At 43.4% G+C, this 23368-nt stretch overlaps 1 protein-coding gene across 1 annotated transcript in view; it reads left to right on the forward strand.

The window, feature by feature from the left end:
• ELMOD2 (ELMO domain containing 2) overlaps positions 1–14237 on the forward strand; it is a 28743-nt gene extending 14506 nt beyond the window's left edge. The window contains exons 6-9 of the mRNA XM_040418479.1: positions 392–525; positions 2100–2168; positions 3661–3794; positions 11753–14237. Of these exons, the coding sequence (XP_040274413.1) occupies positions 392–525; positions 2100–2168; positions 3661–3794; positions 11753–11892 (477 nt within the window). The 3' untranslated portion in view covers positions 11893–14237. The remainder of the gene's footprint in view (positions 1–391; positions 526–2099; positions 2169–3660; positions 3795–11752) is intronic.
• Positions 14238–23368: the final 9131 nt, after the last annotated feature.

The raw sequence follows: 23368 nt of genomic DNA on the forward strand, positions 1-23368 counted from the left end.
TTGAAATTCAATGCTAGTATAAATCAGTATTCTACAAGCAAGCTCCCCCTAGTGGTGGAAGAATGGGATATTATTTAATTCGACAACCTTGAAGCAAGATTAGGCAGGAGAAGCTGCATTTTACAGCTGCCGCTCCCCCTCTTTTAGTGGCTACTGAGATTAAAAGTTGGGCCTATTGTTCCTGTGGAACATTTTGCCTAAGCTTTCATCTGCTATGTATCAGTTCCTTTTACCTCCCTCTGCTAGTAAGAAGGGAGAAGACACTGCTGCCAAGTATCTCTCTATGCTGTCCCATTTTGTTTGGGCAAAACAATAATGTCCATTTCTCCTTGACCAAGCACAGAAATGGTTAATAAATGTACCGTATAAATTTTTTGTATTCCTGTTTCAGCTTTGGGACTTGCTGATGCCACATGAAAAGCTGAAGTCTAGAATCACTAAGCAGTGGGGTGATATTGGCTTTCAAGGTGATGATCCCAAGACAGATTTCCGTGGCATGGGCTTCCTAGGACTGGCCAATTTATTGTAAGATCCTCATTTAGCTGATTTTGTTGTCTACTCTTTAGGGTGCAAACTGGCAATTTCCGCTACTGTAACACTGCTAGTCACTGCTGCAGTGAATGATTTGGGTAAATTTATAGTGAAAGTGCCATATTCTAACAGTCTGAATCAGCTTGGTTTTTTAATGGCCAGAATTTAAGAGGTTTAATAGTCCTCAATAAGTAAGAACCCAAAATACAGGTGCTTTTGCTACCCAGACCTTGAGACTTTTCCCATCTGTTCAGATTTTTAACCCCTTCCGCTATACATGTACAGCTGATTTCTGCGCTTTAAAGATGGCACCCATTCCGGAGCAGAACACCATAGCCGCCGGATTTCTCATGTTTCACATAGCAGACACCGGGAGCTATCAGTAATAATTGCGATTGCAGACATGTAACCCCCTCAGATGCCTTGGTCTGTTGTGACCACAGCATCTGAAGCGTCTTTCCTCGGGAGCACTGCACTCCCAGGGCCCAAAAGGCACCCCTAAAGTAGTGATTAGGGGGGCTGTTAGTTCCGTGGATTAGCCGCGATCCCTCCAAAGGATCCGAGGTTACCACAGCAATAGTTCCCGTTGAGACCTGCAGGTGGCAGGGCTCCATAGAAACATAGCGCAGCTCCCATAGGCTGTAATGGTTATTCATTGCATGTATATAAGACAAGCTATCTAAAATCGATTGTTAAAGTCCCCTGAAGGCACTTAAGTATGTGTAAATAAATAAATAAAAAGTAATGTAAAAAAAAATATATAAAAATTCAAATTACCCCTCTTTTCCCATAATAGAAATAAATAAACAAAAAAAGATCATTAGCACTACCATGTTCCAAACTGCCTGTCTTATTAAAAAATAAACTTATGGAGTAAGCTGAACGCTGTAACAGAAAAAAAAAAATCGAAATGACTAATTCACCGTTTATTTGTCGTTTCACATCCTCAAAAAATTTGAATAAAAGATTATACAAAAGGCATACACACTCCAAAATGCTATAATTGAAAACTATAGATCAGGGATCAGCAACCTCTGGCACTCCAGCTGTTCAGGAACTACAACTCCCAAAATGTTCCATTTAGTTGCATGGGAGATAGAACAGCCAAGCATGTTTGCATGCTGAGAGTTGTAGTTTCACAGCAGAAGGAGTGCCGAAGGTTGCTGATCCCCGCTAGTTTTGGGGGTTAGAATTTGGCGATGCAAAGCAAAAAAATTTGTTTGTTTTTTCAAAGTTTGTATTTTATTTTAAGTATTAAAACCCAAGAAAAACTATACAAATGTGATATTGCTGTAATTGTACTGACCAGGAGAATTACTGCATAGTGAAAGCCGTAAAAAAAAAACCCATAAAACTATGGTGGTATGCTTTCCCCCCCCCCAATTCCACACCATTTCCACTACATCATATGCAATATTAAATGGAGGCATTAGAAAGTACAACTTGTCCAGCATATGTGTATTTGAACGGAGAAATAAGAAAGTTATGGCTTCAGGAAAGCAGAGAGTAAAAAACAAATGCACAAAAATGTCTAATAATGTTAATTGTTGTTTATCTTTTGTTCTTAGGTATTTTAGTAGAAATTACACAGAGGAATCTCGTTTAATACTGTCTCATTCCAACCATCCAAAAATTGGGTAAGACTATTGATGAGGAACGCCTTTTATATATATCGAAGCCATGTTGGGCAGCAGAGACAGAAAAAAACATACCTCATCCATTTTTTCGTGGAGAGGCCATAACGGCCATCTTGATTGAAGAAAACAAGTCAAATTATACGCGTGTTGACGCTGGCGGGCGTGGTGATGTCATCAGTGAGCACAAGATTTGCCATGATTTTCCTCAATCAAGATGGCTGCGACGGCCTCTCCACGAGCAAATGGATGAGGTATGTTTTTTTTTTTTTCAAAGGGGTTATCCAACGTCTCCAACAGCCCTCCATGTGCCGGGCCCCTCAGAGGGGGACATACTTACCCTGCTCCCTCTGCCGCTCATGGTCCCCGCACTGCCGCTGCTGCTTCTCCCTGTACACGGATTAAAACATCCGGTGTGGGGGGCGGGGGAGAAGCCAATGGCATGCATGGACGGGGACGAGCCTCGCTAGCATTGCGGGTGACGCTAGGGAGGTTCGTCCCCGTCCCCGCCTGCTATTGGCTGCTCCCCCTCCCGACACTAGATGTTTTCATCCTTGTACAGGGAGAAGCAGCAGCGGCGGTGCGGGGACCAGGAGCGGGGTAAGTATATTACCTGTGAGGGGCCCGGCACCTGGGAGGGCTGTTGGAGACGTTGGATAACCCCTTTTAACCACTGATTAACCCCTGAAAGGCCTCAATGTGACTGTGGAATGCTGCAATCAGCATTGAATGCGGCATCTAAGGAGTGCAATAACGGGGGTGGTGCGATCGGGCTGCCCCGTCATTGCACCCGCTACATACAATGGAATGCGATTCATGACAAAATAATTCGGAACGAATTGAATTTCTTTATGAACTTTTGGCGAAGTAGCCGAATCTAATTTTTGATAACTTCGCTCATCTCTATTATATACTATAACTGTTCCCATAAGGTAGAATAGCTTCTCCCTGAGTTCTCAATAGCAAGCACTTACTGCCCGCTGTCATGTAGGTCCCAGCGGCTGGTTAGTTACTCAGTGTAAAAACTGCAATGGTTGCATGACACTACTCTTTTTTGTCCCTTCTCGTTCTCAATACTGCCGCTTGTGTGGCCTCACCCTGACAGTTGTAGTAATGCGTCATATACTAGATATAATATGATAGAAGAATTTATTTATAAAAAAATTTCTACAAACAGCGGTAAATCTCCTTGCATCCAAAGAAATTATATTCATGGCCAGTTTAAAAGACGTTATCATTGATGGCCTATGCATTGCGTTGCAGCATTGCGGTGATAGTATGATGTTACTGAGCTCTGCATTAGTAAAATAGAGAAGGCAGAATTAGCCTTTTGATTATACACGAGTGTATGACTCTTCCTGTAGAGATTCTGTGCTTCTGGGATAACTCTTCTTGGGAGTTTCCAGCACCACTTACAAGGCTGCTGACATACAGCTAATGTTTATCCTATATTTGCAGCAATTACATGCATAGATTAAAAAGACTGTCTTTATAGGTATTCCTATGCTATTGTTGGCATCAATCTGACAGAAATGGCATACAGTTTGCTCAAGAGCGGTGCTCTGAAGTCTCACTTCTATAACATGGTTCCTGGGTTCCCTGAAATTAAATGCTTTCATCAGTTTTTTTGTAAGTTTTTTTACTTGTTTGTATTGTACTATAGTTTAATATAATTTGATGTGTGTGTAAATATATATTGTGGGGTTTTGCTCTGGTAGATGGGGTAAGTAGGCGCAGTACAGAGGCAAAATACCAGTTCTTAACTCAAAACTCAAAATGTCAGTGTTTATTCACATTTGAGGCAATTGCACAAAACGGCACGTAACTTTGCAGTCTTGGTGTTAATTCACACACAATGGAAAGTTCATATAACACAAGTCACCTTGCTGGCAGTTCTGCCTCCAGTAGTCCACAGCAGGCTTTAGGGGCCTGTTTCCCCAGCATGCGGCTCTCAGCCCTCAAGAACGGCACAAAGCCTCAGATCCCAAAAACAGAGACATCTCTTAGCTTAGCCCAGCTGCCTATTTTAAGGACAGCCAGGTGCTGCCAAAACCCGGACCGGCACTTAAACTCTGGTCCGGTATTTGACCTCACCTGGCTGGAAACCAGCCCAGCCGCACATGCTGGGAGGAAAATACCTGCCTTGCCAGACACAACCCCTCACTATGTCACTATATAAAAAAAAAAAAATATATATATATATATATATATATATATATTATAATAATATGTGTGTGTGTGTTATTTGAAGCAACAAAAAAGCACTGTATGCAGAAACCAAAATTGCAATACCTGGGAGGTGATCTGTAGAACACCATAACCCAATGGAAGGAATAAAGCTTGCGCTAACACCACATATAAAGCATTACTAGTTTTTGCAGATTTTTATACTTATTATGCTAATACAGGTTGTCTGGGTGTCCTCAGGATAGGTCAGTGATGGCTGACCTATGGCACGGATTCTAGAGGCGGTGCTCAGAGCCCCCTCTGTGGGCACGTGCACCCTGGAAAAAGTCTAAGGCGTGCCAATATGCCTTAGACTTTACCTGCCATTCATCAGCGCAGGGCTCGCTATGAATGGCACAGGCAGCGCACTGATTGTTGGCAGGATATTATAGCTATATGATAAAGTACATGGAGGATATACTATATTGGACTGTAGTATTCAGGTTAAATTGTCGTGTTGGCACTTTGCGATAAATAAGTGGGTTTTGGGTTGCAGTTTGGGCACTCGGCCTCTAACAGGTTCGTCATCATTGGGATAGGTCATTAACGTCAAATCAGCGGGTGTCTGACTTCCGGTCCCCGCCGGGGTCCCCCCGACGAATGTTGCAGCCTCCTCACAGCTTTCAAAGCACAGCGCCTTCCATTAGATAGCGGCTGGCTGCTCTTGGTATTGCAACCCCCTCATCCCCTTTTTTAGGCTGCTTTTGAAGGTTTAGATGTTGGGGAGAGTCTGATATGCCATGGTAGTGAGTTCCAAAATATGTGAGATGCTTGTGTAAGAAACAGACAAGAGGAGAACAAAGAAGGAAGTCTTGTGAGGATCAGCAAGAGTAGCTTTTTAACACTTTTTGGCTCCCATCCCTCGACACTGGACCTGTGGAGAATGGCATACTTATCTGTTACAAAGAAAAGAATAGGGGTTAGTCAGCACATCCTAATACACAGGTGCACGTTGCCATGGCTAAAGGCACGAAAGCAAAAGCAAACACAATGCAACAGCACTCTGCAAACACAAATAATAAAGTAAATACAGTAGTGCCATACTCGCTATAGGAAATGTGCTAATGCAGCTTTATAAATGTGAGATTCTTGGCAAATACATTTTGTACAAAATCATTTGTGCCTATCCGCCAACGACAAGGTAATCTCTTTAGGACAGGAACCTACACTAAATACTACCTCCAATGGTGCCATACCGGCCTCTATTAAATTCAGAGAATGCAGGTTCCACATGCATGCTGAGCCCACTCAGTTTTTTTTACCTCTCCTGGTGCCAAATGGCCTCCAATAAATACAGGGAGAGCAGTCTACAGCTTTATGTTTCAAAAGGATTTCTTTATTCAAAAGAATAAGTCATAGGTGTAAAGCAGCATATACAGAGTATACAGACGGCACACTTTATATGAAGCAGCTTGTACATTTGGCAATGACATCACCATATTCAAAAACTTCAAAACCCAAAAAAAAAGAAAAGAAAAAAAAAAGGAAAACAAACAAAGAAAATTGTCAAAAGGAGATCACATAAAGAATACAAGGTTAGCAAACTAGGTGTTTTTGGCGCTTCTTATACAGTAGAAATCCCACAACTCCATGTATCTAAATAAGGTGTCATAAGGTCTCCAGCACCTACAATGTCATACAGAGTCGTAGATTCACTGAGTAGGAGGAGGACATCCAAAGTTCCCAGAGCTTTTCAAATGACTCGTACTTGTCCTGGCGAATAGCCGTAAGTCTCTCGTAGAGTAAGATTTTGTTGATTCTATCAACCACTGCTTGAAAACTTAGCTTTGCCGATCTCCAATTATAGGCAGTATGGGTCCTGGCAGCTAACAGCATGTGCTTTGATAATTTAAATTTGGAGAATGTTAACCACGAAGGTTTGTCTCCAAGAAGACACAGAGCAGGTGACAGTGGGTAGGTACAGTCCAGCACAGAAGAGATCAGACTACAAATCTTGCTCCAGAATTGCTGTACCAACGGACATAACCACCAGATATGATAAACCGTACCGTCCACCTCACATCCCCTTAAGCATAAGGGGGAGACTTTTGGGTAGATACGATGTAATCTATAGGGTACTAAGTATGCCCTGTGGAGTACCTTAATTGAGGTCTCCGCCAAGGTAATTTGCCACGAGGTCTTAGTCAAGATCTGGGAAAACTGATGCCATCTAGTTATAGAGAAATCTTCTTGAATGTCCCTTTCCCACTCCGTCATATATGGTAGCTTGATCCCATCTGGTGTGGTGTTAAGTGTCCCATAAATTCTGGACAGTAACCCCCGTTTATACAAGGAAAATGTAGTTGATCTCTCAAAGGGAGTAAAATCGAAGGTCAAATTATTAATCTTCAGTGAGTGGAGAAAATAGAAGATTTGATTAGCGTTATAGGACTCATTATCCGGGAGGGTATATTTTTCTTTAGAGTCAGGTAGTGATATAAGTTTGCCTCTGATCAAGAATCTGTGAAGAGAAGTAAACTTATTAGAGATCCACCACTGAAAAGCCCCAGTGTGGAGTCCCGGTGGGAATGCCGGGTTGCCAAACAGGTGAAGAAGCGGCGTATGCTTAGATTGAAGACCTGTTTTGAACCTAACAGACCACCACAGTAACAATGAGTGATGAGACAATGGTGAATTGGAGCGAATGACTGATGGCAGGGAAATGGAATTCCAAAGCAAGGCTCTCCAAGTCCAGGGCGTGAAGAGAGATTGTTCCAGTGACACCCACAAGGGGTGGGCCTCTGGTTTCAGGTGGGTCAAAAATAATTGAGCCAGACCTGCCGCCTTGTAATACTTAATAAAATCGTGAACTGAGAGGCCTCCCTGGGTTTTATGTCTACACATCGTGGACCTGGAGATTCAAGCACGTTTACCACCCCAGATAAATCTCATCGTATCAATTTGTAAACTTCGAAGATCACTGCTAGGAATGTGAACCGGAAGTGTTCGAAACAAACACAGTAGTCGAGGTAGGACTACCATTCTAACTATATGTATTCGTCCAATCCATTATACCGGCAGAGAGCTCCAGGCTCTATAATCTTCCCTAATTCTGCGATATAGTGGAAGATAATTAAGTACGTCATATGCAATTTGGAAGGTATTAGAGTACCCAGGTACTGGATATGTGGGGATAATTGAGAGAAAGGAAAGTTTTGTGAGAGGAGGGATTGGAGTGAGGGAGGGGTGTTACATAATAGGAGGTCAGACTTCTTTTGGTTAATTTGGAGCCCAGAGGCTGCGGAGAAGGTTTTCAGCAGTTTCAGCATATTTGGGAGCGAGATAAGAGGATTGGAAAGGGATAGTGAGAGGTCATCGGCAAATAAGCTAAGCTTGTACTCAGTGCTTCCCACCCTAAGGCCCGTGATATTAGGGTCATTCCTGATAGAGATAGCAAGGGGTTCCATGGCCAAAGCAAATAAAGCGGGGGAGAGGGGGCAGCCTTGACGTGTGCCTCTGAGGATTTAGATAGGGGTAGGATGTGTTGACGGAAGTTTAAGATAGGCAACAGGAGCTGTATATATAGTACGAACAGCCCGTAAGAATGGGCCACTGATACCCATGTTGAGCAATACTTTATACAAGTACTCCCATTTAACTGTATCAAAGGCCTTTTCTATATCCAGGGCCAGAATGGCTAGAGGGGTGTTCCTTTTGTTAGCCACCTGAATTACATTGAGAACTTTTCTGATATTGTCTGGAGCTTCTCAATCAGGGATGAATCCCACCTGGTCTCTATGTATGAGGCCAGGAAGAACGGTATTAAGGCGCCTTGCCAGAATTGACGCAAAAAGGGGACAAGGGGTCCTTTTTAGGCTTGGGAAGCACTGTAATATTAGCGATAAGGAAGTCAGGGTGAGGAGTGTTACCATTCAGCAAATGATTGCAGAACTGGGTGATATGCGGAATCGGTATAGAGGCAAATTTTCTGTAATATAGGGCCGATAATCCATCTGGCCCAGGCGCTTTTCCTAGCTTTAAAGAATTGATCGAGAAGACTACTTACTCTGAGCTAATGGGTTTGCCTAGCTAATGCAGCGCACCAGAAGTCACCTGAGGGAGTGGAATTGAAGACAGGAAGCTGTCATCAGCTAACTCTTGTCCAGCTCCCGATTTCGCGTAAAGCTGTTGATAAAAAGCGTGGAATGTGTCATAGATGGTATTCGGATTAGAGGATATGTGGCCAGAACGTGAGCGGATTTGAAACACTTGGTTGATTTTTTTGTTTAGCCTTCAGTTGACGTGCTAACATTTTGTCAGGTTTGTTTGCGTACTTGTAATAATACGAAGCAGTCCACCGTAGGGCTTTTTCCGTATTATTTGACATTATCAATTTAATTTGCATTTTAGTGTCTTTAACTGCTTTAAGCAAATATAGGGAGGGTGACCTCTGATGCGCCTGCACCAGCCTGCCAAGCTTATATTCCAAAGCAAGAAGAGTTGCCTTTCTTTCTTTAGATGGGACGCCTCTCTGATCAGCCTACCCCGCATAAAAGCCTTATGTGTAAGCCATACTATTAAAGGGTCCACATCTGGGCTTACATTCTCCGCAAAGAAACTCTTCATGTCCTCCTGGAGCCGATCACGGATGGCTGGTCGCGTCAGAAGTGATTCATTGAGTCTCCATGTGAATAGTCGACTTGTAGGTGCGGCTGGTGCGACATCTATCATGACCATGTCGTGGTCGGACCAGGAGGACACGATATGTCTGCTATAGGACAAAAAGAAGAGAAGTGGAGAGCAAGATAAAGTCAATACGTGTATATAAGCGATGTGCCGGAGAATAATAGGTATAGCCCCTCTGTGAGCCATTGTGCTCCCTCCAAGTGTCTGCTACAGAGAGAGACTACATAACCTTCTTAATAGTGACCCTTTGTGAAGTTGGACGTGGTGTAGTGAGAGGTGCTGACCGGTCCAATAAGGGGTCCGCACCACACTAGCTTATCATAAGTAAGAGACTCAAGCATATGCTGCATATGGGTGAAGAACACAAGAGGCTCATCAGTAGGGGCAAATACATTCACCATACACCACACTTTGCCTCCATAGTCTCCCAATAATATAACATAACGACCATTTTGATCCACGATGGTGTGGGATACCTGAAATGGGAAAGCATTTCTTAACATGGTAATGACCCCTCTGCTCTTAGATTGAAATGTGGATGAATAAAACCTCGTGTACTGAGAATGAAAGTATTTGGGGTGAGAGGTTGTGGTGAAATGGGTCTCCTGTAGGCAAATAATATCAGGCTTATGTTTGGAGTAAGAGGAAAACGCAGTTTTTCGTTTCCTTGGGGAGTTAAAACCCCGTACATTATGTGTTAAGACCTTACACATAGCATAAGTGGATATGGAGTATCGTCAGAACGGGCCTAAGTGACTGTTACCGTACACCATAATAGACAAAATATATGATCTCCGACATAAACAGGAAAATTAGAAAACACTATGAGAACTAAAGCACTGAGGAGTGCAACATAGCAATACGAACGGCCGAACTTCACATGTTCAGCAAATAGAGATGGGTTAGTTGTGGTTACCAGGGAAGCAACAAGCAGCCCTGATCCCACAAAAAAGGATCCCATAAAGACGGGCAACTTGTAAGTCTGAATTGCTGCTTCCCCATATAAAAACAGGTGAACCATGCAGAGGAAGAAAAAGGAGGGGTGAGAGATGGGACATGTTGATGTTCAATGTAAATATCCCAAAAAAGGGAAAAGGCATGGTAAGGTACGGAGTTACCAATTCACAGTGATCCTCCGTGATTCCAATGAACAGGAGATAGTCTGAGGCACGGCAGTCAAGGTACCGATGATCTCGTTCCAGGCGCAACTGCTGAAGAAACCTTTGTCCACACTTGAGCTGGGCGTTGAGGCCTGGGAGGTGTAGATGGACCCTCTGGACGGTCCACAGCTATGCCGGCCTTCTGTAGTGTCTCGATCCCCTCCGCCGGGTGGGGATTGTGTGGGCACGTGCATTCAGCTGGAAGGAGAGGGCAAAAGGGAACCTCCAGCGGTATTTCACTTGAGCCTGCTGCAGGGCTTGGGTCACAGGCCTCATCTCCCTGCGTTTCCGCAGCGTGGACGGCGCCAGGGCTGCGTATAGATGTACTGTGGAAGGGAGTCCAGGTAAGCTAGGTAGGTTCCGAGCTGCAGCCAGGATCATATCCCTCATTTCTGGGTGGTGGAGTCTGAGCACGACGTCCCTTGGTACATCCGGGACTCTCGGTTTCCCCAGAGATCTGTGGACTCTGTCCATCTTTAATTGGTCGGGTTATGCGTCCGGCAGCAACTCTGCAAACAAAGAGCCCATCGTTGCGGGAAGGTCCAGAAAGAACTCAGGTAGGCCCCGCACTCTGAGGTTGCCTCTTCTAGACCTGCTTTCCAGGTCTTCAATTTTAAGTTCAAGCTCCTGCAGTTGGGCAGTTTGAGAATCAATGTCCGCCCTGTTGGCCCCAAGAGCATCTGCGATCTCATCAGCTCTGGTTTCCAGGTCTGAGACTCTATTGCCCAGGTCCTGGATTTGGCGGTAAAATTCTGCAACCGCCTGTGAGAGCTCGGTCCGAAAAAGGGCTGCAATATTATTGTAAAGATCCGTCTGACCTGTGGAGACCTCTTCTGGAGCGGGCCGGTGTCCACTATCAGTGGAGGATGCTGGGCTCGTCTGAGATGCGACCTGGTCCGCCATGATGGATTGGCGCGTGCTCCTGAAAATCTCCGGTATGGTCTGAGACGGTGCTGGCGTAGCGGGTGTTTTAGATTTCCCCTTGTCGCAGAACATTTTCTGTGTCCCCTGCATGTGTGCACAAGGTTGGTGGAGCCGCGAATACGGCGCTTATAGCGGAAATAGGTCAGCGGTCGGAGCGGAGCTCACACAGGCATGTCCTCCCTGCAAGCCGCGTGCATGCGCCCCCAGGCTACAGCTTTATACTCGCACTAATTAAAATCAGGCGTTGGCGGACAGGCACAAATGATTTTATACTTATCTGCTACCCGCCAATCTGTTTCAGCTCCTTTGGTCCACTGCTGTGTTTGCTGTGCTCCGATTCCCGCTTGTAAATTTCCAGCAAGGACGAGGATTATGTGTACCACTGCATCCAATGACTGGCCGCAGTGGTGACTTGTCTTCCAAGCAGCATGTCACTGGGTCATGTGACAATGCCTTGAATGTAGCAGTGAACAAAAGGAGCTGCAACTGGGCAGGGAGGAGAGGGAGTCAAAAAGTGTTAGAAAGCTGGTAAGAGGGAAGCAGAGAAGCTGTGGGTGGATGCCGTATAATGCTGAACTGGTCATAATTTTACTTTACTTTACTTTTTTGAAGTAGTACTTTTATTTGATGTGACGGATTATTTTGTTTCAGGCTATCTTCTCTATGAATTTGACAAGTTCTGGATCAAAGAAGAACCTGAGAGCATTATGCATTTCAACCAGTACAGAGAAAAGTTCCATGATCAGATCAAGCATCTTCTCAGTGACCCTGATGTCATACTGACTCTTTAAAAGCATAATCATAATTTATATGTTCAAGGCCTCGGTACCTCCTATTATTTAATGAAAATGTCCCATGAGCTTTGTTTTGTTCACTGTGTATATTGTTTTACTATCGCTACCTGACAATCAGATTCTATGTATGTCTGTACCAGAAGTGGGCATTACCACCTGAATGGATTTGCCCACCATTCCAGTGTTAACCTGTACCCCTGTATGTTGAATATTATTCTTAGAGCCTGTGGCATAATCTTGATGTCTTAGGGGTTTTCCAGGGTTTTATTATTGATGGTCTACCTTCAGGGTAGGCCATCAGTATCTGATAGGCAGGGGTCTGACACCCCGCAGCACGATCAGCTGTTCTACAGTAGCTCTGGAATAATGCAGCTTTGTCCGTACTTTAGTGGACAGAGCTGACGACTGCAGCGCTGCTACCATTCACTTCAGTGGACGCAATACTGCAGTTTAGCAGCTCTGTCCACTACACAATGGACGGACAGCACTGTGTAGCTGGTGCGGATTTCCAGTGGCGGAGCTACCCTGAAACATCTGATCAGCAGTGTTGGGGCTTGTCAGACACCGGTGGATCAATATTAAAATCCCAGAAAACTACTGTAATGCTTATGGTGTACAGTTTATTGCAGGAAACTGCGCTTAATTTTCCTCCTGCAAAATGATGTAGGAGTTTTTCATCTCATGAAATAGTTTTGCACTTGATTCCGAGCCTTTATATCTAAGGTTCTGTTCACATGGTGGATTTTTGTTGTCAGATACACTGTGGAATTTGTGGCTGACCCTTGGATTTCTGCAGTTGATTTGCAGTTGTAACTGTCGTGGATATACATGTGGGGCTAATCTGTGTGCAGCTACCTAGCCAGCCACTGAATAAATGACATGTTGATTTTTATTTTTCCTGCAAAGCAGAATTCACCTCCCATGCCATATAGCCTACAGTGTGGATTTCCCATTGATAACAATGGAAGGTACTGTAGATTGTGAGTGGATTGAGTACAGACTGCACTGAGATCCGCACGGAAAATCCACTGTGTGTTTACATACACTTAGTTTCCTGCAATAATCTTTAATCTGTTAATATTTTGGTCACTGTATTTAAGAAAGGTTTGCATGTTTACCACAGATTTATGTCCATTTTAATCATTTACAATTTAATAATTTACAAGTTGCAGTGCAGAGTTGCACTGTCCTCTGCAATCACTGATATTTCACTTAAACCCATCTTCTGCAAGGGGGTCTTGGTGGGGCACGGTCCTGTAAAGGAAGCATTGGCTGGGGTCTGTGGCAACCAGACCCAAGGAGTGCTACTCGAAAATGTCCTTTCCTTGACACAGATTACAGTGCTGTTAAAATCAATATCAATATATATCATGTCAGAAGATGAGTTTATGTGAAATTTCATTTAAAGACTTCCTTGCACAATGGGGGCCAATTATTATCAGATGTACGCCAATTTCTGGCGTATATGTGGCGCCGATTGTGACACAAAGGTTATTCACTCCGCAATCTATGACTTTTCCCCGCTTATGCCAGGCCTAAAAAAGGAGGCGTGGCCGAGGAAGGGGGCAAGCCGGCAGGCCTGTCTCATTTATCATTTTCTAGGCCCGTTTTAGGCGTAGAAAATGGCCTAAATCTATTCCAGCAAGGGAGCTGGCGTAGATTTAGATAGGCCGTGGATATGCCGAAGTTATGTAGAGGCTGGTGCCCCTACATAACTTGGGCGCTGCCATCACAAAGGGGTATTAAGATTCCGGTCTTAATAAATGACCCCTATGTCTATAGCTTAAGTCGCTCATTGTTTGGTGTGATGTCCATTGCTGGCAATGGGTTCAGGTAATTAACACTTCACACTACTCCATATTCCTTTTGATTGTAATGTTTCCGGTCACACAGTGCGTTTTCACATTTATTGCTGTTATAATATTGCGTGGTTTTAAAGTAATAATTACAGTTCATCTAAAACAGACTAAGATATCCTAGTGCACCAAATATTTTTCTCTATTCTTCCCTCGACCCTGGTCGAATAACCACTTTGATGCCCAGTGCTGTCAGCCAGGCTAGGGCAATAATGCACCATTACTGTACATTCATGCTCCACTACTGTACATAATTCTTAGGTGGTCTGAATGGAACTGAGATTTCTTTCCCGGTTTCTTTATAGAGATTCCCTGTCACTGGGGACAACTTCATTTTTTATGGCTCTGGGATAAGAGATTCAGACTTCTGCACTATTTGGTGCTAGATCTGAAAATAGAGATCAAGCAATAAAAGCCTAGGCTAATCTCGAGCTCTTTGTGGGCAGCTTAATTGTCCTTCCTCATGAAAAAAAAAAAAAAACTGATTCAAAAAAAATGTTACGGCACGGCGTGTGTTTCAAAAATGTTGCATCTAGTGGCAAAAAAAATATTTTCTACGTTTCAGAAGTCAGTGGCTTCCTGTTCTTCATGGAGCTAATAATGATGCAGACTACCTGTTTCCAGATGACCACTGAATTATTTTTAAAAACTGGTATTTTAAGGCTATGTTTACATCACGTTTGTGATGTAGGTTTAGTGGCTAGGCAGGAAAGCTCCTGACATACATACTAAATGTATGTACATCAGGCCTTTTAGCCTCTGACTGGTATAGGTCAGTTTTTATGCAACAAAAAAGTATGAAATAGTTTAGTAAATTATGCTATTTCATACAATGATATTCAGTAATAAAATACATATGTTAAATGTATAAATTTATTTACTTTTTTTGGGACCTTAGCTTCAGATTTAAAAGGGTTTTCCCAGATTTTTTCTGTATCTGCTTGATATCTGTATCTGACACCCGGAAACCCCGCCGATCAGCTGTTTTGAGAAGGCAACAGTGCTCCTGTGAGCACAGCGACCTTATTTCTGTTCACCAAGCACAGTGCCGTACATTGTACAGCGGCTGTGCTTAGTATCGCACTCAGCCCCATTCACTTGAATGGGGCAGAGCTGCGCCTAGGCCACACGACACATGTGTCATCACTTGGCCTAGGAAAAGCAGAGAGAAGGCCACCGCGCTCACAGGAGCGCTGCTGCGTTCTCAAACAGCTGATCGGTGGGGCTCCCGGGTGTTGGACCCCCACCGATCAGATACTGACTGACCTATCCTGAGGATAGGTCATCAGTTTAAAAGTCTCGGAAAACCCCTTTAACAGCTGGTACAATGATGTCAATAATGCAGAGGCTAATATATGTTCAGTAGTGCTACACTGCTACTGAGCTGTTCTAATTGTATCCTATAAACCCAACTGAACAGATACACTGCCCGCAAAAAGTTAGGGATATTTGACTTGTGGGTGAGGTTTCAGGATGAACCTAAAATGCACTCTAACTTTACAGGTGAACTTAATATGACATTCTCTAAACTTGAATGCACATGTCCAACTGGTCAATGTTTTAGTATTTTTTGCACAATTTTCTGTTTTCTAAGAGGAGCTTAACGGCAAAATTCACAACAGGTGGTTGATCCATGAATCGCCCAATAAATTTCCTGGATCAATCATGATGTCAAAATATGAACAGCATAAGACCAAGATGACACCTAACAACTGATCAACAGTACCTTGCCATTGCAAGGCTTCAAGCAGGATGTTCTCAGATGGAAGTGGCGCTGAGTGTCATAAGCAGGGTGCAACAGACAGACTGAAAGAGTCACAGAAAGACATAGAAGTGGACGTCCTTTGGTTACATACCACACTGATGACCACTTCATTGTGAACAATGCCCTGCGAAACCGGATGATGAATGCCACACAACTCCAGGCACATTTAAGGGAGGTGAGAGGCACCCAAGTCTCACGTCAGACCGTTTGAAATTGTTTACATCAGCGTGGTCTGCATGCTAGACGACCTGCAAGGGTACCTGACCACACCACCAGGCACAGACGTAATCGATTTGCATGGGCCAGGAAGCATTAACGCTGGATGAGGGACCAGTGGGCCTCAGTTTACTGATAAGTCAATTCACACTGAGCAGAACACGATGTTGGACCAGTGAAGAAGAGTGCTATGTATCAGTCAGTCAAGCCTTTGGTGGTGGTGTTACAGTGTAAGCAGGTGTGTCTAGTCAATACAGAACTGCCCTACACTTTGTGAATGGGGCAGTGACAAGCCCATCATTAATCCAGTCATTGTGCCTGTGCATGGACAACACAGGCCTAATTTCATCTTCATGGACGACAATGCGCCAGCTCATCGAGGTCGCATCATTAGGGAACGGTTGCTAGAGACTGGGGTACCTTAAATGGAGTGGCCTGCACTTTCTTCAGACCTGAATCCCATTGAAAACCTATGAGATCAGCTGAGTCACCGTTTAGAGGCTTGTAACTCTGTACCCCAGAACCTCAATGACCCGAGAACCGTCCTTAAAGAAGAGTGGGATGCCATGTCTCAGCAGACAATAAGTCGACTTGTGAACAGCATGAGACGTCGTCGTCAAGCTGTAATTGATGCTCAAGGCCACATGACAAGTTATTGAGACACTGACATTTTTGTGGGGTTATACCCACCGCTGTTGTTGGCTTTTGTTTCAATAAATAGTTTGAGATGAGGAAATCGCCATTGCATGCTTCTACCTAAATGCCCTACTTTCATGATATAATATCACTGTAGCATGAACTTTTCACATTTTACATAAATTTCAACCGAAAGCCAAATATCCCTAACTTTTTGTGAGTAGTGTATATTTCCATAGCTGTCATACGCAGTAGATCTGGATTGCATTTTTCTAACATATTCTGTCAATGCACATGAAAATTATAAAATAAAATGTATATGTAAAGTATGGCCTAAGATAAAGAGATACATAACCTTTGAGACATTACCAAAATGCATTAGCAGTTTAAACTTTAAATCTAATCGAACTAGGTGAAAGAAACAGACTAAAAGACAGGATCACAGGTTAATGTTTAGCAGCTCTTAATTACATTCTTAAGCCTCATTCACATGTCAGTGGTTTCCATCAGTGATTGTCAGCCAAAACCAGGATTGGAGCCTCCACAGGCATCCGGTATAAGGGAAAGATCTGCACCTGTTCTGTGTTTAGAGCCTCATCTGGTTTTGGCTCAAAATTACTGATGGAAATCACTGACTGAACACTGATGTGTGAATGAGGTATTACTAAGCAGTCTAGTTCATATGGCGTCTTGCTGGTGTTTTCCCTGCATGTATCCTCCAGTAAAGCTGATCCATGAAGTGCAGAAGGCGAAACTCATTGCTTCACACCATTCCGCTAGCCATGTTTTGTCACAAGTCTACAAAATACTCCAATCCATTAGAAACCCTAATGATATGACATACATCACAGAATGGAGCAGAGACTTTGAAACTACATTCACAGACAGAGAATCCAAACAAATCTACTTAAAGGGTTTCTACCACTTTATTTTCACATAATTAGCTGTCAGACACTAGCGATCCGCTAGTGTCTGCTCTACCAAACAATCCTAATATAATTGCTTTTGGTGCAGCCGTTTCGCAAAAAAAGAACTTTTATTGATATGCTAATGAGCCTCTAGGTGCGATGGGGGCGTCATTAGCACCTAGAGGCTCGGTCTACCTTCACAAAATGCCGCCGCCCAGCGCGTCCCTCCAGCCCGCCCATCTCCTCCGGAATGCGATCCTCCCTGTAAGCGTATGTATTCGGCGCATGCACAGTGAATGTCTGACCGCTTTCTGCACAGACATCTCCACTGCGCCTGTTCCTCGGAGCACTATGATGTCATTGGCGCAGGTGCAGTGGAGATGTCTGAGCAGGGAAGCGGTCAGACATTCACTGCGCATGCGCCGAATACATACGCTCACAGGGAGGATCGCATTCCGGAGGAGATGGGCGGGCTGGAGGGACGCGCTGGGCGCCGGCAGTTTGTGAAGGTAGACCGAGCCTCTAGGTGCTAATGACGCCCCCATCGCACCTAGAGGCTCATTAGCATATCAATATAAGTTCTTTTTTTAGCTAAACGGCTGTCCCAAAAGCTATTATATTAGGATTGTTTGGCAGAGCAGACACTAGCGGATCGCTAGTGTCTGACAGCTAATTATGTGAAAACGAAGTGATAGAAACCCTTTAAGTTCGCATGGGATCACTAGATGCACACGTCTCCAGGAGAACTCCTTCAAACTAATAACCAGGTGGTATCTCACCCCAGTTCGACTCAAACAGATGCACTGCCTCAGCACAGACATATGTTGGAGGTGCTCCCAAACCAAAGGCACATACCTACACATGTGGTAGCACTGCCCTGTGATTCAGCCTTTCTGGACTGAGATACTTAAACTGGCTAAACAAATGTGTTCTTTACCCGAGACCCCATCCCCCCTCTCAGTCCTACTACAGGTCAGACTGGAAAACATTCCCTTTAGGAAACGCAGACTTTTCCTTTACCTCATGGCTGCTGCAAAATCCCTTATACCACAATATTGGAATAAAAGAACACCACCGACCATTTCACAGTGGCTAAATAAGGTCAACCATATTTACCACATGGAGAAACTGTCAGCCTGGGAGAAAAGATCCCATACGACATTTCAAAAAATATGGGAAGATTGGTTATCCTTCCGAAATACTACACCAGCACTTAACATGCTTTCTAACATATCTGAAACACCGAACTGATCTTCACAAAATCTGTCTGTCCTTGATCCTGGATACAACACACCCCTCGTACCCAACCCTCAACTCTCCCTCTCCCTCACTCCCCTTTCCCATCTACTCATTACTCCATGTTCATCATTATGTTTTAGAACGAGCACTGTTGCATATCAACTTGTCATAATTGTTCTTGATTTCTTCTACATCGATACAATATAAACAGTCTCTTATTTTATTATAAAAACTAATAAAAAGAGAATTGAAAAGAAAAAGGTGACTGGATAAACGCATCCAACCCTTTTCTATTTGCGTGGCAATACTGCATTCAAACAAAAAGAGACATAAACTGGTGCTGTCACCCATAGGGGTTTCTTCTTTTTTTTTTTGGGGGGGGGTGTTAAACACTGTTGTTGACCATTTATATAGATGAAGGATTCTCAAAGTGAACAAAAAGTCAGTGAATCTCAGTGAAACCAATTCCCACAAACGATTGTATTTCTGTTCTTTTAAATATAACTCAAATATACAGTCGCAGACAGTTTTCAAAAAACATAATCGCTATTTCTTCAACTTTTTTCTTAGCCTAAACATAGTGAGAATAACCGAACAATGTGTATACAGGCATCAAGGCAATGTCAGGTATAGAAGGTTATTTACATATGATCTAAACCACACTGAAAGAGTAACTACTCGTCCCATAAATTTAAAAACTGTAGTCTTTATTCAAAATAATCACAATATAAACATGATCCAACAAATATTACATATTACATGTGATAAATAAGCATATAGTGAATATATCCAATTAATAACAACACCTATACTCAATATACATATAACTCTTTAAAGGGGTAAGAAGTCAGTGGAAATTGCGGTTACAGGAGAGGGGAGGTGCTATAGACCTGCTGTACACTGAGCCTAATGAGGGCAAACATCCTCTGTGTATCGCTCAGTATTAGGTCACTATCTCCCCTTTCCCTGATTCGCATGAAGGATGGCAGAGTAAAGTACAAAAAATCCTAAAAGAATAACCAGAGACTAAGTTAAAATCATACCAGTAAGAGTCAGGATCGGTGTATGTTATCTCCTCTCCTATTTGGTGATTAATTACATATGATCTATATCAACATACAACCCAACAGCTATCAACAGGCATATGGAAAGTCTAAATGCGCATGCCCCTTTACTGCAAGTTTCGCCGTACACAGTGATCTGCCTACAAATCGATTCAACAATTTTGCAAGTGCAGCGTGCACTAATTTGCCAGCGCATGCACAATCCCCGATTCATTTGACTAGCCAGATCATTCACGCATGCCTTGATGTGTGGCCATGTTAATATGCTGGAACATTAGTTAATTGTCTGTAGAGGGACGTTCCTTCACAGGCTTAAAATTCATTTGGATGAACAAATCGATTAGTATAAATCAATTTGCTTATCCTTAATGTAGTCATTTCGTTTGCTTATATTTTTGTCCTGCTGGTGTAGTATCTTCTGTCCGAACTATGTACCCACATAAATAACTGTTCTGTTCACTACCAGAATACTTTTTTACCTATAGTAAATTCTTATTTTGGACTATAAATTTCAAATTAGGGGATGCTCACCAGCTAACCGGTGCCTGGCCTGCTGACCACCTATCAGTAGAAAACGTATTAATATATACACTCACCTAAAGAATTATTAGGAACACCTGTTCTATTTCTCATTAATGCAATTATCTAGTCAACCAATCACATGGCAGTTGCTTCAATGCATTTAGGGGGGGTGGTCCTGGTCAAGACAATCTGAACTCCAAACTGAATGTCAGAATGGGAAAGAAAGGTGATTTAAGCAATTTTGAGCGTGGCATGGTTGTTGGTGCCAGACGGGCCGGTCTGAGTATTTCACAATCTGCTCAGTTACTGGGATTTTCACGCACAACCATTTCTAGGGTTTACAAAGAATGGTGTGAAAAGGGAAAAACATCCAGTATGCGGCAGTCCTGTGGGCAAAAATGCCTTGTGGATGCTAGAGGTCAGAGGAGAATGGGCCGACTGATTCAAGCTGATAGAAGAGCAATGTTGACTGAAATAACCACTCGTTACAACCGAGGTATGCAGCAAAGCATTTGTGAAGCCACAACACGCACAACCTTGAGGCGGATGGGCTACAACAGCAGAAGACCCCACCGGGTACCACTCATCTCCACTACAAATAGGAAAAAGAGGCTACAATTTGTACGAGCTCAACAAAATTGGACTGTTGAAGACTGGAAAAATGTTGCCTGGTCTGATGAGTCTCGATTTCTGTTGAGACAGTCAAATGGTAGAGTCCAAATTTGGCGTAAACAGAATGAGAACATGTATCCATCATGCCTTGTTACCACTGTGCAGGCTGGTGGTGGTGTAATGGTGTGGGGGATGTTTTCTGGGCACACTTTAGGCCCCTTAGTGCCAATTGGGCATCGTTTAAATGCCACGGGCTACCTGAGCATTGTTTATGACCATGTCCATCCCTTCATGACCACCATGTACCCATCCTCTGATGGATACTTCCAGCAGGATAATGCACCATGTCACAAAGCAGCAGCTGCCAAGGCCAATAAGATAATGGGTTGCATCAAAAGGGGCATAGATGATGAGAACATATTCCTACTACTTTACAAATCACTGGTCAGACCACACATGGAGTACTGTGTACAGTTCTGGGCTCCTGTAAACAAGGCAGACATAGCAGAGCTGGAGAGGGTCCAGAGGAGGGCAACTAAAGTAATAACTGGAATGGGGCAACTACAGTACCCTGAAAGATGATCAAAATTAGGGTTATTCACGTTAGAAAAAAGACGACTGAGGGGAGATCTAATTACTATGTATAAATATATCAGGGGGCAGTACAGAGATCTATCCCATCATCTATTTATCCCCAGGACTGTGACTGTGACGAGGGGACATCCTCTGCGTTTGGAGGAAAGAAGGTTTGTACACAAACATAGAAAAGGATTCTTTATGGTAAGAGCAGTGAGACTATGGAACTCTCTGCCTGAGGAGGTGGTGATGGTGAGTACAATAAAGGAATTCAAGAGGGGCCTTGATGTATTTCTGGAGTGTAATAATATTACAGGCTATAGCTACTAGAGAGGAGTCGTTGATCCAGGGAAGTTATTCTGATTGCCTGATTGGAGTCGGGAAGGAATTTTTTAATCCCCTAAAGTGAGGAAAATTGGCTTCTACCTCACAGGGTTTTTTTGCCTTCCTCTGGATCAACTTGCAGGATGACAGGCCGAACTGGATGGACAAATGTCTTTTTTCGGCCTTATGTACTATGTTACTATGTTACTACTATGTAAAGCTTGAATAATTTCAAATTGGTTTCTTGAACATGACAATGAGTTCCCTGTACTAAAATGGCCCCCACAGCCACCAGATCTCAACCCAATAGAGCATCTTTGGGATATGGTGGAACGGGAGCTTCGTGCCATGGATGTGCATCCCTCAAATCTCCATCAACTGCAAGATGCTATCCTATCAATATGGGCCAACATTTCTAAAGAATGCTATCAGCACCTTGTTGAATCAATGCCACGTAGAATTAAGGCAGTTCTGAAGGCAAAAGGGGGTCCAACACCGTATTAGTATGGTGTTCCTAATAATTCTTTAGGTGAGTGTATGAACACAAATAGGCCGTCTCACAGTTATTTGCATGTGCCTTTACTTGTTCTACTATCAATAAAAATACATTTCATACAATTCACAAGAAATACATTATGTACAATTCATAAAAATGAATACAAATTTATATATTTGTTTCAGTGATCCCAGTCCTGTAGATGTGGAGCTCACGCATGTAAAAAATATTAAAATATAAAAAAAATGCTTTTAAGAAGCTTTAAAAGTCACTTGGTGTCGGCTTTATTATGATTTTATAATGTTCTTAATGGAACACAACTTAGAAGTATATTATTCTTTCATTACCTACCAGCGTTTTTTGTTGTCAAATATTTTATAGTGCTATAATATGGCAGATAGCTTCAAATTAACTGTTAATAGGTGTTTTGGATGAAACAACGTGAGCTCCACATCTACAGGACTGGGATCACTGAAACAAATATATACATGACGGGGGTACTGGTTATGTTCACTCGACCCTTCTCCCCCATTAACACTCGCCCACCCCCCTTCATTCCTAAGTTCCCACCTTAATTCAATAATGACACAAACACCACATTTTGGATTAATTTGGCCACAGCAGCCTTTTTATTAACAAACATACAAAAATTACCTTTTTTAATACCAACATTATTAACCTGTACCAAATGTTCAGTCACCGAGGGGGAGGTCCTTGAAGCCCCAAAACCACTGAATAACCATATCGGGGTGAGCCAACTTACCTCCAGCCGTTGACCGCTGGTTCTGAGGCACTCCTGCCAGCTCACCCCAACAATTCAGCCACAGCTACCCACCAACCAATGGGAGTCCAGCCCCCACCGTGGGGCCCTCCCATCCTCATCACCTGATAAACTCACCGACTCCAAGGACCTCCCACAGACGCACCGGATTGACCACTTAAGCCTGTGCGTCCCTCCGCACACGCACAGCAATCTCCATTCCCTCCTGCAACGCTAAGCACCACATGTCCAAACCCAGAGCATTGAGATGTACCCTGTCACTACGCCAAAACCCCCCAACCCCTTTCTCAAGCTCCACGTGTCGAATCGACAAGGCCCCATTTTTAGACATAAACCTACTTATAGCCCTATTAACTTTCACTCTGGCCTTGTTGATACCGTTAACTGAACGCGCCCCTCGCTACACCGTTCTCGGAACGATGTCTGACCAGACCGTTACCATTTTTGGAAACATTGCCCATAAACGCAGCAAGTCAAA

This window comes from Bufo bufo, chromosome 2 (assembly GCF_905171765.1).
Source record: "Bufo bufo chromosome 2, aBufBuf1.1, whole genome shotgun sequence".
In the NCBI taxonomy this organism is placed as follows: Eukaryota; Metazoa; Chordata; class Amphibia; order Anura; family Bufonidae; genus Bufo; species Bufo bufo.